The sequence below is a fragment of the Capra hircus genome, chromosome 9, assembly GCF_001704415.2.
Source record: "Capra hircus breed San Clemente chromosome 9, ASM170441v1, whole genome shotgun sequence".
Taxonomy (NCBI): domain Eukaryota; kingdom Metazoa; phylum Chordata; class Mammalia; order Artiodactyla; family Bovidae; genus Capra; species Capra hircus.
In genome coordinates this window covers 61,972,551-61,990,800 of record NC_030816.1, presented here as the reverse complement: position 1 = coordinate 61,990,800, position 18,250 = coordinate 61,972,551, and the positions used below count along the sequence as shown (strand labels likewise).

General features: G+C 37.4%; 1 protein-coding gene across 1 annotated transcript in view; it reads right to left on the bottom strand.

Moving 5' to 3' along the window:
- Positions 1-18,250, bottom strand: part of PEX7 (peroxisomal biogenesis factor 7) — a 74,613-nt gene that overhangs the window by 3,276 nt on the left and 53,087 nt on the right. The window contains exon 9 of the mRNA XM_005684804.3: positions 16,543-16,642. Within this exon, the coding sequence (XP_005684861.2) occupies positions 16,543-16,642 (100 nt within the window). The remainder of the gene's footprint in view (positions 1-16,542; positions 16,643-18,250) is intronic.

Below are 18,250 nucleotides of genomic sequence, written 5' to 3'. Positions count from 1 at the left end.
TAAATGATCAATAAGCACATAAAAACATTCAATATCATTAGGCATCATGGAAATGCAAATAAAAACCACAATGAGATACCACTACATATGCACAAGAATGGCTAAAATTAAAGATATGCTGTGCTGTGCTTAGTTGTTCAGTGGTGTCTGACTCTTTGTGGCCCCATGCATGGAGTGTAGCCCGCCAGGCTCCTCTGTCCATGGAGATTCTCCAGGCAAGAATACTGGAGTGGGTTGCTATGCCCTCCTCCAGGGATCTTCCCAACCCAAGGATTGAACCCAAGCCTCCCACACTGCAGATGGATTCTATACCATCTGAGACACCACAGAAGCCCAAGAATACTGGAGTGGGTAGCCTACATCTTCTCCTGACCCAGGAATCAAACTGGGGTCTCCTGCATTGCACGCAGGTTCTTTACCAGCTGAGCTACCAGAGAAGCCCCCAAATTAGACAACATCAAATGCCAGAAGGGATGCAGAGGAGGTGTCACTCTCAAGTGTGTTATGTGTGTTAAGTTGCTTCAATTGTGTCCGACTCTTTGTGACCCCATGGACTGTAGCCCGCCAGGCTCCTCTGTCCATGGGATTCTCCAGGCAAGAATACTGGAGTAGATTGCCATGCCCTCCTCCAGGGATCTTCCCCACCCAGGGATGGAACCTGTGTCTCTTATGTCTCCTGCACTGGTACACTGGTTGTTCTCTACCTCTAGCGCCACCTGGAAAGCCTGTGTTGGTATAACCACTGTGGAAAACTGGCTGTTTCTTATAAAGTTAAACATACACCGGGTGATTTCACTCCTAGAGGGGCTTCCAACAGAACTGAAAACATTTTTACAAAACAGTGTATATAAGGATGTCCTTAGCAACCTCATTCACAATAGCACACGATTGGAAACAAGCGTAACACATACGAAAGAATGGCTGAGAAACTAGTAAATTCAAACAATAGAATGATGCTAAGCAACACAACGGAGGGAACTACTTCTGGTGGTGGAGGGAGCAACGTGGATGAATCTCACAGACAGTAAGTGAGTGAAACAAGACAGGAACAAAAGAGTACCTATAGGAGATGCCATCATGTAAGTTCTAAAACAGGCAAAACTAATCTAAGGCAAAATAAAAAATTAAGGAAACGGTTGTTTTGTCTTTTCAACCGGAGGGAGGTATGGGGCTAGGGAGAGTCTGGAAAGGAGAGCAAGGAAATTTGAAAGGAAGATGCAATTGTTTTGTATTGAAATGAGATGTGGATTACACAAGTGTATCTGTTTGTCAAAAACCTACATATAAGATTTGTACATTTCAATGTACAAAAATGACACCTAGAAACAGTAAGAATAATAATGACAATAAAAACTGAACGAGGACATGAGTAGAAGAATAAACGAAACAAGAATGTTGGTAATTGTCAAATCTGGATAATGGAATTGTATCATCCTATTGTTTACTTTCTATACATTTGAAATTTTCCAGAAGAGAAGGAAATGAAAAAATGTAGACAGTAACATTAAGGACGAAGCAACAAGAGAGGGATGTGACCAAAGTTATTTGCACTATATTTCCCATCCTTTAATGGTTGCAAAGGCTGAAAGTTACAAAAGGGAACTCAAAGTCTCGGTCAACCAAATTACCTGGCTGTCACTATAGAATACAGGAACTGCAGATTAATCAGAACTTGAAGTAAAGTGAAAGTTGCTCTTTGGAATCCCAACGGACTATACAGTCCATGGAATTCTCCAGGCCAGAATGCTGGACTGGGTAGCCTTTCCCTTCTCCAGGGGAATCTTCCCAACTCAGGGATTGAACACAGGTCTCCTGCACTGCAGGCGGATTCTTTACCAGCTGAGTCACAAGGTAAGCCCAGTCAGAACATATCAACTCCTTATCATTCACTAACAATATCTCAGCTCAGAATCCAAGCTAGAGAAAGCATTAGAGACCTTTTAGTCAAACTTTTTAAATTTAAGGATTAAAAACCAGACTCGTCAAGATTTGGTTGCTACCTACTTCTGTTTCTCAGTGCACCAGGCTCACACACTCAAATCCTGGCATCTTGCTCATGCCTCTGTGCTCATGTACTCTCAATGATCCCCTCCCCTGAATAACCTTTCTCCCTCCCTTCCTCTCTGGCCCTTATCTTGCTTTGCCTGGAGATGACACCTCTTTGCAGAAGAATCCATTTAAGCATTACCTCCTCTGTGAAGTCATTCACTGTACCTATAATATATCAGCTGTGCTTATTTATTAACAAGTGTTTCCAGCTCTTTGAGGGCATGGACCATGTTGCGCTATAACTTAACAATGATTCGATAAAGATTAGCTCAAAGAATGAGTTTTATAGATTAAGACTGCAGAGCTTAACTGTTTCTCACACTCACACTACAGCAGCAGAGGTGGAACCAGAACCTAACACTGCTGAGTCTGTTCACTGAAAACTGTGGCCTCACAAAAGGCTGATCGATACTCATTATCTGCCTAATCCTGCAACTGTAAATTTTTATACCCCAAAACACAAAGATTAGTACACAAATTTATTCGCCTCATTTATGTATATAGTTTTTCAAGTGCTGAGCCTTTCTGTATGTTGTGTCAACTATTATAGAAAAGAGAATCAGAGAAATGAGACTTAAGCTTCTAATATAGGGTATCTGTAACTTATGTTTCTGAATCCTTATTCATCACTCACCGCTTCCCAGGTGGCGTGAGTGGTAAAGAATCCACTTCCTAATGCAGGAGATGTATGAGACATGGGTTTGAGCCCTGGGTCGGGAAGATCCTCTGGAGAAGGAAATGGCAACACATTCCAGTATCCTTGCCTAGAAAATCCCATGGACAGAGGGCCTGGTGGACTATAGTATATGGGGTTGCCAGGAGTTGGATGTGACTGAGCATGCACGCACAGCCAGTATTCCTGCCTGGAAAAGTCCACGGACAGAGGGGCCTGGAGGGCTACAGTCCAAGGGGTTGCAAAGAGTTGGACGTGACTGACCACACATGAATAGACTGATTCAAATTAATGCAAACACTCCTTACTCATTAACTAATTAATTAAAATTAATTAACTATTTCATTAAACCCCATCTAGTGCTGGGCTTCTCCAGTGGCTCAGTGGAAAAGAATCCTCCTCCTTGCTAATGCAGGAGATGCAAGTTCAATCCCTGGGTCTGGAGGATCCCCTGCAGAGGAAAATGGCAACCCATCCCAGTATTCTTCCCTGGAAAATCCATGGGACAAAGAAGTCTGGTGGGCTACAGTCCATGGGGTCACAAAAGAGTCAGATACAACTGAGCGACTAAATAAACAACATGGAGTACTGTGAATTTTAAAAAGCTAACAAGTAAAAAAAAATAATAAGGTAAGAAAGAAAAGCACTTTACTAAGCTAACAACAAGGCTCCAGATTCTCTAAGAGAGGCAATGTAGAGATGAGACTTCCTGATAAAGAAAAGTGACCATGAGGTCACTGGGGGTCCGCAGTGGGGCACTCATTAATTACCATCACAACCCCAATGGCCTTGAAGGGCCTGCTTCCCATGTAGTTCTATAAATTAGGATAAACAGGGCTTTTTCTTAAAGTCCCATGCTACCTACCTGAAGCCAGCCTAAAAGACTTTGCTAAAAACTAGGGTTAACAGAAAGACCAAAAAATAAGGAAGTAAATCAGATGACATGGTAATAAATACTCTTGTTTTACTGGATGAGATCCACCCACTGCAGTAGCTTGTCAAATACAGCAAGAAATCTTTCCCAGCCCCCGTCCCGCTTCTCCATGGCAAAACCATCTTTCCCTCCCATCCCCAGGAATTCACTCCTGGACATGGAGACTCCTTCAAGGCCAGACGACTCATGACAGAGAATGAGAAGACAATAACAGGATATCTCCTTTCTCATCTACCGAAGATCCTCTTTCTCCGTTTCAGGCTCCTATATAAGGACTCATTTCTTTGCCCGTTACCTTGCTGTCAGGAAAAACCGTGAAAGATTGCAGTGAGCAGATAGACTGCTACGTGTTCTTTCAGTGGAATGCTGGCATTGTTCTAGAGTCTCACAGGATTACTGCAATCTATAGGGGTCATATGCCTTCCACTGGCTCTGACTGGATTATTTTACAACTCTAAAGTTATAGAAAACTGACAGTAATCAAATGATTCTCAGCCATTAAAATTGCAAATGAAGGCTGTCCTATAGAGACACAATCGATGCCTTGTCCTGTCTCCTGAGAGATGATTCTAATCATCGTGTTACTGCCCATGGATACTGACTAGTTCTGCATCTATCAGTAAATCCATTCTCACATTTATCAGCTGTCTATATGTGTTTGTTCTTTGGCTCCTTTGAGCTAGCTGTAAAATCCTTCACAAGTTACAAAAGGTCTTTGACACATGTTCATATTATACTTGTATGAGAGCCATATTGAAAATTATCCTTGAATATGGCCACAGAAAAGCCATTTCACTAAAAGAACAAACATGAAATGGGAATAAGGGGCTGATAATCACCTAGCAAAAGGAGGCTAAGAATAATTGCTAAAATGGAGTATGAAATTGAGCTCTATCTACACATCCTGGCAGCAAAGGTGAAAAAGGCAAACAATAATATAAGATATACAAATATAGTGAGTTTACCAGTTCATCAGGGGAGATAAAGTTTTTTTGTAGAACTTGACGATATGAGAAATATATAATAGACCCCTGTTACAAAAAGCAATATAATGCCAAAAGAGTAAATTTAAAAGAAATAAAAAGTCATTCTTCATATGGCTGTTTAAAAAATAAACATCTCAACCCTCAAATAAGACAAAAGTACACTGTTAAACTTTAGTTTCCTAGAGGCATTTCTACTGTGCAGTGGTCTCAAGCTTTAGCGTACATCAGAATAGCTTCCCAGGTAAAGAATCTGCCTGCCAGTACAAGAGATGCAAAAAATGTGGGTTCAATCCCTGGGTCAGGAAGATCCCCTGGAGTAGGAAACAGCAACTCACTCCAGTATTCTTCCCGGAAAATCCCATAGACAGAGAAGCCTGGCAGGCTACAGTCCATGGGGTCGCATAGAGTCAGACACAACTAAATGACTGAACTGAACTAAAAATCTGTGGATGAGGGACCCATGGTACAGAAGGTTTACTCTATATTAATTAACTAGGCTTCTGTCCTGTGCACTAACCTGGAGTTCTGAGGAAGTACTTTATATGCAAGAATTTTTGGTAATCGACTAAAAGGAAATTTAGCATCATCGAAAAAATCTTTTAAAGGAAGATTTCTCTTCCGATCTTGAGGAAAAAGAAGAGGTTGATTTGCCACTAATAAAATGGAAAACACCTTGTGCCGTATTTTTACATTTCTATTTAGAATCTAAGTTTCAAATCCGGTAGGTTGATATGTGATGGGAAGACAGTGAGTTGTGAGGAGGACTAAGAAAGAAGACACACTGAACTATCTTTAAAGAAAATCACTAGGCTTACACCTGAAGCATTCTTAACCAAAAGTTTATGTAGCTTTCAGACCTATTCTCCATAAGCAAGAATCCAAAATTTCTACTTGAACACATTAGAAAATTCTATTACTCATTTAAACTATGGTGAATAACAGTATTTTTATATTACTTATTTTATTTTAGATTTGTACCCTGGTGAGTTCTAAATGGGTTAGAACAGTTTATAGATAAACCCACAGAGCCAAATAAAGTAAATACAGATTTTAAAATATCTGTTCTAAAGGGAACAAATGGAGCAAAATCTTTCAGGTGTCAAAGCTAATCATATTATGACACCTGCATAATAAATTGGGCTCTTTGCTTTACAATAACTATGGAGAAAATGAAAGTATTCTGGGTAATATAGCTTCTGTTTTCTAACAACATTCACATAATGATGGAAACACTTTTGTACAAGTACACCCAAACAGGATTTTTTTTAGAGTCACTGATTATGTGTCTTGGCAGAATCTGGGAATTATACCCACTATCTTATAATAACCTATAATAGGATATAATCTGCAAAAATACTGAACCACTATGCTATATACCTGAAACTAACACAATGTTGTAAATCAACTATACATCAGCAACAAAGAAAGAATAGATGAAGAACTAAAAAGTTCTAGCTTAAAGGCAACTAAATACATTATAAGTCCTCTGATAAAACCCTTAATCTTTTTTTTTAAATTCTTATTTTTACTTTATTTTACTTTACAATACTGTATTGGTTTTGGCATACATTGACATGAATCTGCCACGGGTGTACATGAGCTCCCAAACATGAACCCCCCTCCCACCCTTAATCTTTTAAGAGAGGCTTTTTCTGACTCCTGACTCCCGTCTAGGGTTTCTGAAGGCTGGCTGCCAAGGCCTACCTTGTCTGACCCTCTCCTCTGAAGGTGAGTGTGCAGGTGGACACAGTAGCATAGGCTGAGCCTCCAGGCTCTGCATTTTCTGCCCGATGATATTCAAGTGGAGAACTATTTCTTACCTTGCAAGCTCCCATTGTTGTACATTTCATCCCTATGTCTTCTAAACTTCCTTTAATCTGAGATCAAAACACCAACCTTTTCAATAAAACCCAGAATTATCAACATAATAGGAAAAATGGCTTGTTAGAATATTTTATATTTGTTTAATGTAAAATTGGAAGAAAAGATTAATCTTTTTCATTATTATTTTTAAAAACTCCTATCTTCTAGGGTAGTGAAAAATAACCAGTAAGATAAGAGCCCATACAAACGTCTGTTTTTTGTTAGCTCAATTTTACTTTGAACAGCGCATTTGATATTTCTAATTTTAAGAGTAAGCACATTAATTAGAAATATGAATTTCTTGATATTATCCTAGCATGTCAATTTCTTTAAAACATGTAAGGAAGCATTCTTGAAAAACAGAATAGAAACTTATTATCTATCGAAAAGTCTATTAATTTCTGAATTCAGCTATAGCATATACATCATGACATCATACACGGAATGCTTGAGAGCAACTGTATTAAATATTTTACCATTGTCTATGTGTAAAGTACTGGGCTAAGTTCCACAGTAGACCCAAGGATATTAAAAACAAATTCAGTCAATAAGGAGTTTATAATAAAAATTTGGTGGATCAAGTAAGACTTGTTATAAAGCATCATCAATAATAATGATCCTATAAATGCAAATTTTGGAAAACATTATAATAAAAACAACAGACTTTATATACATGTGTAATTTAGAAATGATTTATATTCCTAGTTTATCAATGTTCTCCATTTTACTAAAATGTTCTACACACGCCATTGATAAGGTAATGTATTTCAACTGGTTTAATATGGCTGTTAATATAACAAAGACATCCTATAGACCCATTAAAAGGTTTACTTTGCTGCCAAGTTTTCCATTTCTTATTTATCATTATACTCTTTCCTCTCAATTTTGTGCACAATTGTTTTTGCCCTTGGGAAATTTGTTTGCTGCTGCTTCTAAGTCGCTTCAGTCGTGTCCGACTCTGTGTGACCCCATAGACGGCAGCCCACCAGGCTCCGCCGTCCCTGGGATTCTCCAGGCAAGAACACTGGAGTGGGTTGCCATTTCCTTCTCCAATGCATGAAAGTGAAAAGTGAAAGTGAAGTCGTTCAGTCATCTCCGACTCTTAGCGACCTCATGGACTGCAGTCTACCAGGCTCCTCCATCCACGGGATTTTCCAGGCAAGAGTACTGGAGTGGGGTGCCATTTCCTTCTCTGGGGAAACTTGTTTAATCTACTGTAATTATCTGTATGACATATACAGATACTTGTATATCTTTAGCAAAAACGGACAAGAGAAATAAGCGGAGGAATGTAAAGAAAATGATAGAAATCACGGAGAGTCAACTCTAAATTTTAAAAAGCAGTGCAGACAGTATGTTGCAATGTATTTAACTACAGACTAAAGAAAACATGTCTTATTTACTCAACCAGCTTCCCAAAGGAAGTGACTGCAGAGAAGAATGTGGTTTATTATGTTAATCAGTATGGGGTTTAAGTAAAGGTAAGAACAGTATTGACTAGTATACTAAAAAAAGGGTCTTTTCATGCATCCACTCATTCATTCATTCAACATTTATTCAGTACCTACATATCAAGGAGTTTATGTAACTTCTGGCAAGGGGCTGGCACTCAAATATCTACGGAAGCAAAAAAAAAGGAAAGGAGAGAAAGGAGAGAAGACTTTGGCCAGGACTTGGAAAGGCAGAGATACTTTGCACAAGCAGAAGTGGAGGACAGAGAGGGAAACAATGGCAAACACATGGAGATAACAAATAATAAATTATAATTGCTATAAAATAGGGAGATTACATAGGATAATGAGAAGTTAAATAAGACAGCAATCTTGAAAGTAAGATTAATAGCTCAGACTATTCTGGAGGTAACAGGCTGCCTCTTGAAAGGTTTCTGAGAGGACGTGATGAAGAGGACAATTTAACTACGTTGATTTGTAAATTAAAACTAGTACGTAACTAGTACGGCAGACAGTTAATGGTCAGAGTCCTTAAAGAGCAGTCACAGGAATGGCTGACCATGTGTTCCAGACAAGAAAGATCTATTAGGAGGCAAATGCAGTATCTTTTATAAGATGAGGAAGATAGCCGCCCGCCCCCCCACCACAAAGAGAGTATTCTGCTACAAGAAGATGATGTGTCTGTTCATTTATTCCAGTCATTTTTTAAGGTCCCTTAGTAAAGGTATATAATTTTCTTTACCTAGAGTCCTGCACATTTAAAAACTTTTATTCTTCTATGTATCATACATACCACATACACAGTTGTTGCCATGTAAAAGTAATTTTCCTATTTTACTCTTTAACCGATGATTATGTGTATCCACATGGCATTCATTTTTTATACATTTTATTGCTTTTTATTGAACTCATTATTTTTAATGGGTTTAAAATTGAGGTTCTTAGATTATAATACTTGACAACTGTACGAAGTACAAAGATAAAATTTTCTACCTTTTAAAATTTTTCTACCTTTTATATTCCGTTTTGTTTTCTCCTATTACTAACTGGTGACAATTTTAGAACCATGTTGACTAACAGTAATAATGGTGGCAAATCTCATCTTGTTCTTGCCTTCGATGGGGCCATTGATATATTTAAGGTGAAGGATTAAGAAAAATCAGATTTGCATAACACAGAGCTCTGCCAATAAGCAGCACTGAGAAATCAATGGAATGATGGAAAGAGCTTAGAGACCAGTTAGGAGATGCAGTCATCCATGGCAGTTCAGTTCAGTTCAGTTCAGTTGCTCAGTCGTGTCCAACTCTTTGTGACCCCATGAATGCAGCACGCCAGGCCTCCCTGTCCATCAGCAACTCCCGGAGTTCACTCAGACTCATGTCCATCGAGTCAGTGATACCATCCAGCCATCTCATCCTCTGTCGTCCCCTTCTCCTCCTGCCCCCAATCCCTCCCAGCATCAGAGTCTTTTCCAATGAGTCAACTCTTCGCATGAGGTGGCCAAAGTATTGGAGTTTCAGCTTCAGCATCATTCCTTCCAAAGAAATCCCAGGGCTGATCTCCTTCAGAATGGACTGGTTGGATCTCCTTGCAGTCCAAGGGACTCTCAAGAGTCTTCTCCAACACCACAGTTCAAAAGCATCAATTCTTCAGCACTCACCCTCTTCACAGTCCAACTCTCACATCCATACATGACCACTGGAAAAACCATAGCCTTGACTAGACGGACCCTTGCTGGCAAAGTAATATCTCTGCTTTTGAATATACTGTCTAGGTTGGTCATAACTTTTCTTCCAAGGAGTAAGGATCTTTTAATTTCATGGCTTCAGTCACCATCTGCAGTGATTTTGGAGCCCCCCAAATTAAAGTCTGACACTGTTTCCACTGTTTCCCCATCTATTTCCCGTGAAGTGATGGGAAGATGTCCTTTTCATTATAGGGGACTGGATGCAAAAGTAGGAAGTCAAGAAATACCTAGAGTAACAGGAAAATTTGGCCTCGGAATACGGAATGAAGCAGGGCAAAGTAATAGAGTTTTGCCAAGAAAATGCACTGGTCATAGCAAACACCCTCTTCCAACAACACAAGAGAAGACTCTACACATGGACATCACCAGACAGTCAACACAGAAATCAGACTGATTATATTCTTTGCAGCCAAAGATGGAGAAGCTCTATACAGTCAGCATAAACAAGACCAGGAGCTGACTGTGGCTCAGATCATGAATTCCTTATTGCCAAATTCAGACTTAAATTGAAGAAAGTAGGGAAAACCACTAGACCATTCAGGTATGACCTAAATCAAATCCCTTATGATTATACATGGCAGAGATACTAATAAATGCTTATCTAAGGCAGCAGAGCTGGAAGAGTATGGCCCACATTTCAGAAATACTGCTAAGGAAAAATCCATAAGCTTGATGCCCACTGAATTTTAGGAGTGCAAAGAGAAACAAGAAAACTAGGATGGTTTCCCAGGTCTTGAGTCTGGCTCCAAGATGCAACATTAGGAATATTGAAAGAAAAGTAATGAAACATCTGTTGAGATCACACAGCAAAAGCAATTGGATAAATAGGTCAAGCATCACTGACATATAATTAAAGGCCAGCTTAAAGAAGAAGGTATGTAAAAGAAAGAGGATTAACACTTGTATATTGGAGAACACCTGCTTTTGGAAGGATGGTAAGGAAGAAACTGGCATAGGAGATGGAGATATTTAGCAAAGAAGTAAGGAACAACTGGTTAGCATGGTTTACATGAAAGCAACAGGAGGGGAAGATTTTTCTTTTACAAAAATTATATAGCTAAAAAAAGAAAAGTCTGAGAAAAGGCTAACTTGGTTTTCAGAAGCTTTTACTGGTGACCTTTTGGGGCTTAACTTCAATTGAATGATGAAAGGGAGACGGGTACAGGGGCTAAAAAGAGAGTGTTGACTTTGAGAAGTAAAAGCAACAGTTAAGCTACTAATTCTTGATGTCTAATAATAGAAGAGAAACTAAATTTACTGGTAGGGAGGTAAGACAGTGGGGTCAAGAGAGTTTTGAAAATAGAGAAAAGAACTGACTGGAAATCTACAACAAAAACAAAATCCCACAGTGGATCATTGAGGAAGCGAAGATCTGAACGAAAAAGCCAGTGAGAAAATTAGGAACCTAATGGAAAGGGGGGAAAAAACAGAGCTGAACATAAATATTTTGAGGTCACAGAACTGAAAGAAGACATTCATTCTTGTCTATTTATACAATAAGGTAGGAGGTAAGGACAATGTTCAGAGTGTTAATGATGTCACAGAAGGCTGAGGGAAGATATTGTGAAGAATGGGCTGGAAAATAAAAAAGACTTCAGAGGCAAGTTGAGTAGGACCAAGAGCCTAAATGAAGTTTTTCTGAAACAGTAATTTGCTGTGTGCTGTCACCATTTTTGCTTGTTTTTTAAGAAGCAATGCACCATAGTCTAGAGAAAGAGAAATGAGTAAAAGAGTGAAGGACTGATTCAGGAAGGGAACCCAGAAACAACAGAGGCTAAGGTGGGAACAATTCAGAACCTCTCATTGCAAGGGCTGTTCATGGAGTGCAGGGGGCAACACAAACACAATTACAGCAAGATCCCGCAGAGCTGGGCCAGGGGAAGGTTTTGTGGCTGGGGGAAAACAAGCAGTTGTTATACAATTTTAAGTTAAATGTTACACAATTATGAAAGCCTCAAAGAGGCAACAACAGAGCCTAATGCCTGAGAACACTGGGTGCTTCTGGCACCTGTTCTTTTCAACTCTAAAGCCAGTCTATGACAAAAGCACAAAACACCACCTCAGACTAAAGCTGAACAGGACATGTACATCCCATCTACCAGCAATGCTAGCTGTCTTCTAAAATCTGATTTTCCAATCTCACACTGAGAATTTTAGAATATTTTATCTACTGTCAACCTTTAAACTTGGTATCTATGATTATAGGAATAGGGATCTCAATCAAAACATGAGCTGAATGTTTTAATGATAGCCTAATATTTCTGTTGTTTTCTTATTATTTTATTTTAACTGAGATAGAACTGACATGTTAACATCAGTTGCAGGTATACAGCATAATGATTATATATATATATATATATATATATCTTATACATATATATACACACACACACACACAGAACCAAATCTAAGCATCTTTCACCAACCCCAAATGAAAATACACAAAATTTCTTCTGCTTTATTTTAAGGAAAAATCTTGCTTCCCTGGTGGTTCAGACGGTAAAGAATCTGCCTGCAATCCCATAGACGGAACCTGGTGGGCTACAGTCCCTGGGGTAGCAAAGAGCTGGACACACCTGAGCAACTAACACTTTCACTTTCACACTTTTATATAAAGTAGCTAAATGTTCCTATCATGGATAGACTAGGAAATTCACTCATTAAAGATTATGATTACTAAGTACTGATATTCTGGAGTCCGAGAAGATAAATGCATACATGTGATAAAATCACAACAATGAAAAACATGTACACAAAGTGACCGGAAGAGTATTTACCTTTGGGAAGGAGAGGTGGAATGAGATTTGGAAGGAAGCATGACTAGGCTTTTTGGGATGCTGGTAGTGTGTTCCATACTTAACCTAAATGGTTGTTACACAAGTGTAGTTACTTCTTGGTAACTTACTGAATTACACACTTAAAATATGGTAACTTACTGAATTACACACTTAAAATATGTGTTTCCCAATGTATGTATTACACTTCAAATAAAAATTCCTGGAAAAAGGCTGAAAAGAACCAAGTTAATATGGTATAATACAGATTCTTTCTAGAGTGGCAAAACCATGGATAATCTTTATCCTTTCTTCTAAATATAACTTCTCAATTTCATCAAAGGAAAAACAATATATTAACACATAAATGAGGTATCTTGGAATGAACTAGTAATGTCTGCTTTTTAAAAGAGAAATAACTATCTTCCAAATGCATAAATACCCAGCTTATAAATACTAAACTAAATATCAATGAGCAGAATTGATACTGAAGGGACAAAGTCAGGGATTCTAAAAATACATTAATACAGAAAATTCCAATTATACCAATGGACATATATTACAGGTCTAGAATCATTAGCCTAAAAACAGAAAAAAAAAAGGTTCCAATTTAGAAATAATAAGGGTAAGAGAAAAAAGAGAAAATGCCAGGACTATACAAATCAAGATCAGAGGGAAAGAATTCAAAGAAAAATGTTCTGAAGTGAAAGATGATTTCAGCCTGGTTAACAAGAGGCCATGGAGTATTTCCTAGCAATTATCCTTAAAGAATGACCCCAGACACTTATTTGTCAAGTTTTAAACTTTTAAAGACAAGACCTTATTATACTCAGTCAAAAAGAAAGGAGGTTATAATACAAGAATGTCTTTGGATCTCATTTTTCAGATCTCTAAGAAGGGAGAAGCTAAAAAGAAAATTATAAATACAAGAAAAATCTCTTTTAAGACAGGGAATCTATTAAAGCATGGAAGCCCAAAAGTACGTCAGCAAAGTCTTATAGCTGTTAGAATCAACACAAGAGATAACAAATTTTTGAAAGATTGAAAGGTACTCTCTAAGAGGTGAGAGAAAAATACTTTCTAAGAGAATAAATTATGAACAAAGAGTGAAATTAAATTAACATGCAATCAGTAATCTCGAATACATATATATGAGAATAAAGGATAAATATATGTTAAAAATAACTTAAACTACCAACAAAAGGTTAATGTGGTAGATTTTAAATGGTTACAAATTCTTTGCAGCTACTCCCAACAAGAGGTAGAGTCTCTCTGTCACTCTGAATCTGACCTGGCCTTGTAACTTGCTTTGCAACAGAAGGAATGTTGTATGACTTTGAAGTCCAGTCCTAAAGACACCTCGCTATCACCCTCCTGGAAATCTACAACTGCTAGGTTAAGAAGCCTGACCTCATCTGGAAACACATGGCTCAGAAGAAAACCAGTGCTATACTCTAGGTATTTATGTGAAGCCATCTTACACAGCCCTGGTTAAGTCACTAGATGACTGGAGTCATCTGAGTGACCCCAGGTGAGATCAATAAAGGAACTACTTGGCTGCGTCTGGTGTAAACTGTTGAATCACAGAATTAATTGTAAGCACAGAAAATTGTTGTTTGAACTACTAGGTTGTAAGGAAGTTTGTTATATAGCAAAAGATAACTGAGATAAGTGAGAGAAAGACAGGGAAGTGAACTAAGAACTTGATGCTTATTTCCCCTAGAAAGGAGTTTAATGTTACTTGGTAAAACGATACATTAATAATATAAATAAAACAAATGCTTGCATTAAAATGTGATTTTAGATATGCTCTTTTAAAAAAAATGTTGGTTTTAAAAAAACTTAGTTTGAAAGGAAAGTTTAAAGTCTAACACAGAATATAAATAAAATAAAGGGAAAAAGATAAATTTACAAGGAGAAGAAAAGTATAAACTAATCACTGAAAATGTTAAATCATATGAAACATCTAACAATTTATTCTGAATCTTTCCATCTTTCCATCTCTAGTCATACCTATGGTTTGTTCTCCCACAACAGCCAGAACGATCTTTGAAAACACAAATCACTGGACAGCCATGGGCAGTAAGAATGAGACTGGACCACTATCTTACACCATAAACAAAAATGAAAATGGATTAAAGAGTTTAATGTAAGACGTGAAACTGTAAAACTCCTAGAAGAAAACATAGGCAGTAAGCTCCTTGACACTGGTCCTAGTAATAATTTTTTGGCTCTAACTCCAAAAGTAAAGGCAATAAAAGCGAAAAAAAAAAAAAAATCAAGTGGGACTACATCAGACTGAAGATTTTGTCCAGTGAAGGAAATCATCAAAAAAGAAGATAACCTACCTACTGAGTGGGAGACTATGTTTGCAAGACATATATTTGATAAGAGGTTACTATCCAAAATACGTAAAGAACTTACCACCAAAAACAAATAATCTGATTAAAAAATGGGCAGAAGAAGTGAACAGACATTTTTCCAAAGAAGCCATACAGGTATAATACATGAAATGATGCTCAACGTCACTATCAGGGAAATGCAAATCAAAACCACAATGAGCATCACCTCACACCTGTGAGAATGGCTCTTAACAAAAAGACAAGAAATAGTAAGTGTTGGCGAGGATGTGGAGAAAAGTGAACCTTTATATACTGTTGGTGGGAATGCAAACTGGTATAGCCACGATAGGGAAAAAAATGAGTCCTCAAAAAGTTAAAAACAGAACTACTATATGATGCAGGAATTACAGTTCTCGGTATCTATCTGAAGAAGTGAAAACACCAATTTGACATTTGGCACTCTCCAAGACCTGGATGAGGAGTAGCCATGCATCACGGATGCACATGTACTGCCTCAGGCCACGGGCTGGGGACTGTAGAGATGGGTCAACAGAAATATCCGAGAAGGAAAATATCTAATTTTGGGTCCCTTTTTGGGTACTGTCATGCTTCAATAGGCACATTACAACATTTTTATAAACTGGGATAGCAATGATTATTTTATTAAAAACAGCTTCTATGATAAATGTTTTTCTCAGAAAAGGAAATAGTATATTTAAAGCACATTGTATTTACATTAAGGATCATACTATTTCACTTATAACTATTTCAATTTCTTGTCTTCTTAGATGCCACTAAGTCATTTTCAAACAGTTATTCTAATGCTAATGAGAATATTTTAACATACAATGAGAATATTTTAAACTCAGAATTATGTCTTGAATTTCTAAAATAAAAGAAACCCATGTATTCATTTAAATTTAAGAACACAGTAATGAGAAACAGAATTTGCTTTGTGTTTAACTTCCAAAAGTTACCATAAATGCATAACTACTTAGTCATACAGTAGAATTTCCACATATTATTTTGTTGCAGGTATAGGATGGTATTTTCACATAGCCTGCATTATTAAAGTATCCTATCACTCAACGTAGTCAAGTGTTTCTGATCTGAGTTTACAATTTCCAAAACTGAAGCTGCTTTATTAAAAACCTGAAGAATATTTTTAAAAGTCCTCAAGAGAACAAAAAGGGGAAAAGATGAAGTTTGGTAACCAGAACAGCAGCCACTCTCCTCTACTTTGTCCCACATGCGGAGCCTCTCTTCTGACCTGGCATGAGGAGACGAAGGTGGCAGTCCTGACAGGGAGACGGCCGGCCCACAATCCCAACCGCTCAGCGGGCAGCCGAATCCAGGAGCACACACGCTTGCCCTCCATCAGCCTCTGGGGCCGATCCTTCCTCACCCCATTCTCCCCCTGTCACCCTTTCCATTGGCAGAGGTCTACAAGTTAGGCACAATAATTCGGGGGAAGTATCCTTTTCCTCTCAGCAAAGTTAACCCTTCAAGAGGAGAAAAGTATGTCAAGTTTCTGGATACCTCTTCTTCCCTAGTTTTTCAAATGCTCAAGTTTACACAGAGAAAAAGGTCAGGTTTCTTAAGTAAATGTACTTTACCTTGCCCTAAAGGCAAGAATTTTGTTCATAAAAGCAATGCATGCCACACGTAGAGCTATTTGTAAACTGTATGGGTAGGAAAAAATATGAGGAGATTGATCCATTACCTGAGTAGGACTCTGAAGACTTAAATCTAAACCACAAGTAAATTCTGTATGATGTTCCACTGTTTCAAGAAGAGGGTCAGGCTTTGAAAAGTTCCAGAATCTGTGAATACAAAGAAAAATAAATAATTTAAATATTAAAACTACAAAAAAACTTTAAGAAAAAAGATATTAAACATAGCAAAAATTTTATCAAAACAGGCTCAACCAAACATAAATGCAGAGCCCCACTACTAATCTATGTAAAAATCTAATAAAGAAAAAAATGTGTTTTCTTTTGTATATAAAAAGACAAAAACCAAATGGAATTATTAATCAATGCACTCCTGTTTAAGTTTATTGTATTCCCATTAGTATACTTCATAGACCATAAGTTATAGTTAATTTTTTTTTAAATATTGTCCAAGGACATTTGAGATGAGAGACACTAGGCTTTTTTAGCAATTCTAAAAGCATTCATGGCTGTAAAATAAGGATATTGGATTACATGAACTCTTCACATTTTGTGTTTTTAAATACTACTTCATTTCTCAACAAGTGACGTGAACAGATAGTAGGTTTAATTTACATTTCAACAGCAATTCAAAGTCTTTAAAAAGAATCTGTTCTCTTATGAAAATGTCTGTTAATTCTGAAATTCTCTTTTTTCTGAGGCAGGGCCTTTCTTATAGATTCCACATCAATGTAATTTCTAGAGGCAAGAAAAACTGAAATATGTTTTCCTTGGCCAAAATTAAATATTCTATTTATCCTCTATAGACTGGGAGTGGTAATGTTTATCATAATATATCTCTGATTTCTACTATACAGAGAAGAATTTTGTCCTGTTCTCAATGCACAAAATAGTACTTTATGTCTGAAGCTTTATTTGCTCATCATCTTTATTATTTGACTCTACACACACCACAAAAATGGCATATTCAGAATCACAGAGTCATACCAATTCAGCTTGCCTAATCATCTACAACATGGGACACACTGAAGGTTTAGCAGATCTCTTTGAAAGAGAGTAAATACACAGAACCAACAGTCAGTTTGTTTAACCCGGTGGTATTATTTCCCTAATAAATACAGAGTTGGTCTTATTAAGTTTGAAAAGGACTGTTGCTATGGATAATCCACTGTGGGGAACCACAGAGACAATGAATAAACAGCCCATTTATCAGATCACTGAAATCTACACAATATTTAAGGAGAGTGATTTTACTTTTGAAAAATATCTTGTCCAAACAAATGAGGGTACAGGCTGCAGTCTTTCTCAGAAATTATAATAGTGGTCTCTGATGTTTTTGCATATGTGCTCATTTGGATCTAGAGACAGAATTGTACTGAAATCTAATTTTCCAGATCTTGATAATGTTTATAAGCAAAAGTAAATATATAATTGCATAATTTCATTCCTGAAACATAGTTATTCACTGATTTGCATTGAGTCAATAATCAAATGATTTTGTACATACCCACTTTGATCCAAAAATATTAAAATGGTTTTTAAAATATGCATTTAATATGGCAAAAAATATATAAGTTAAAGGAAAAGTAAGGGTATGAAAGTCAGTTCAAACCTGTAATGAGACTAGTAAACAAAAATATATATTCATGAAGTTGTATATACTTGACAGGAAGGACCGTGAGATGCTAAGCCTTTCAGCAGTCAAAGCAGAATAGGAGACATGACCAGGCCCTGAATTCCTAGTGTCTACATCCAAAT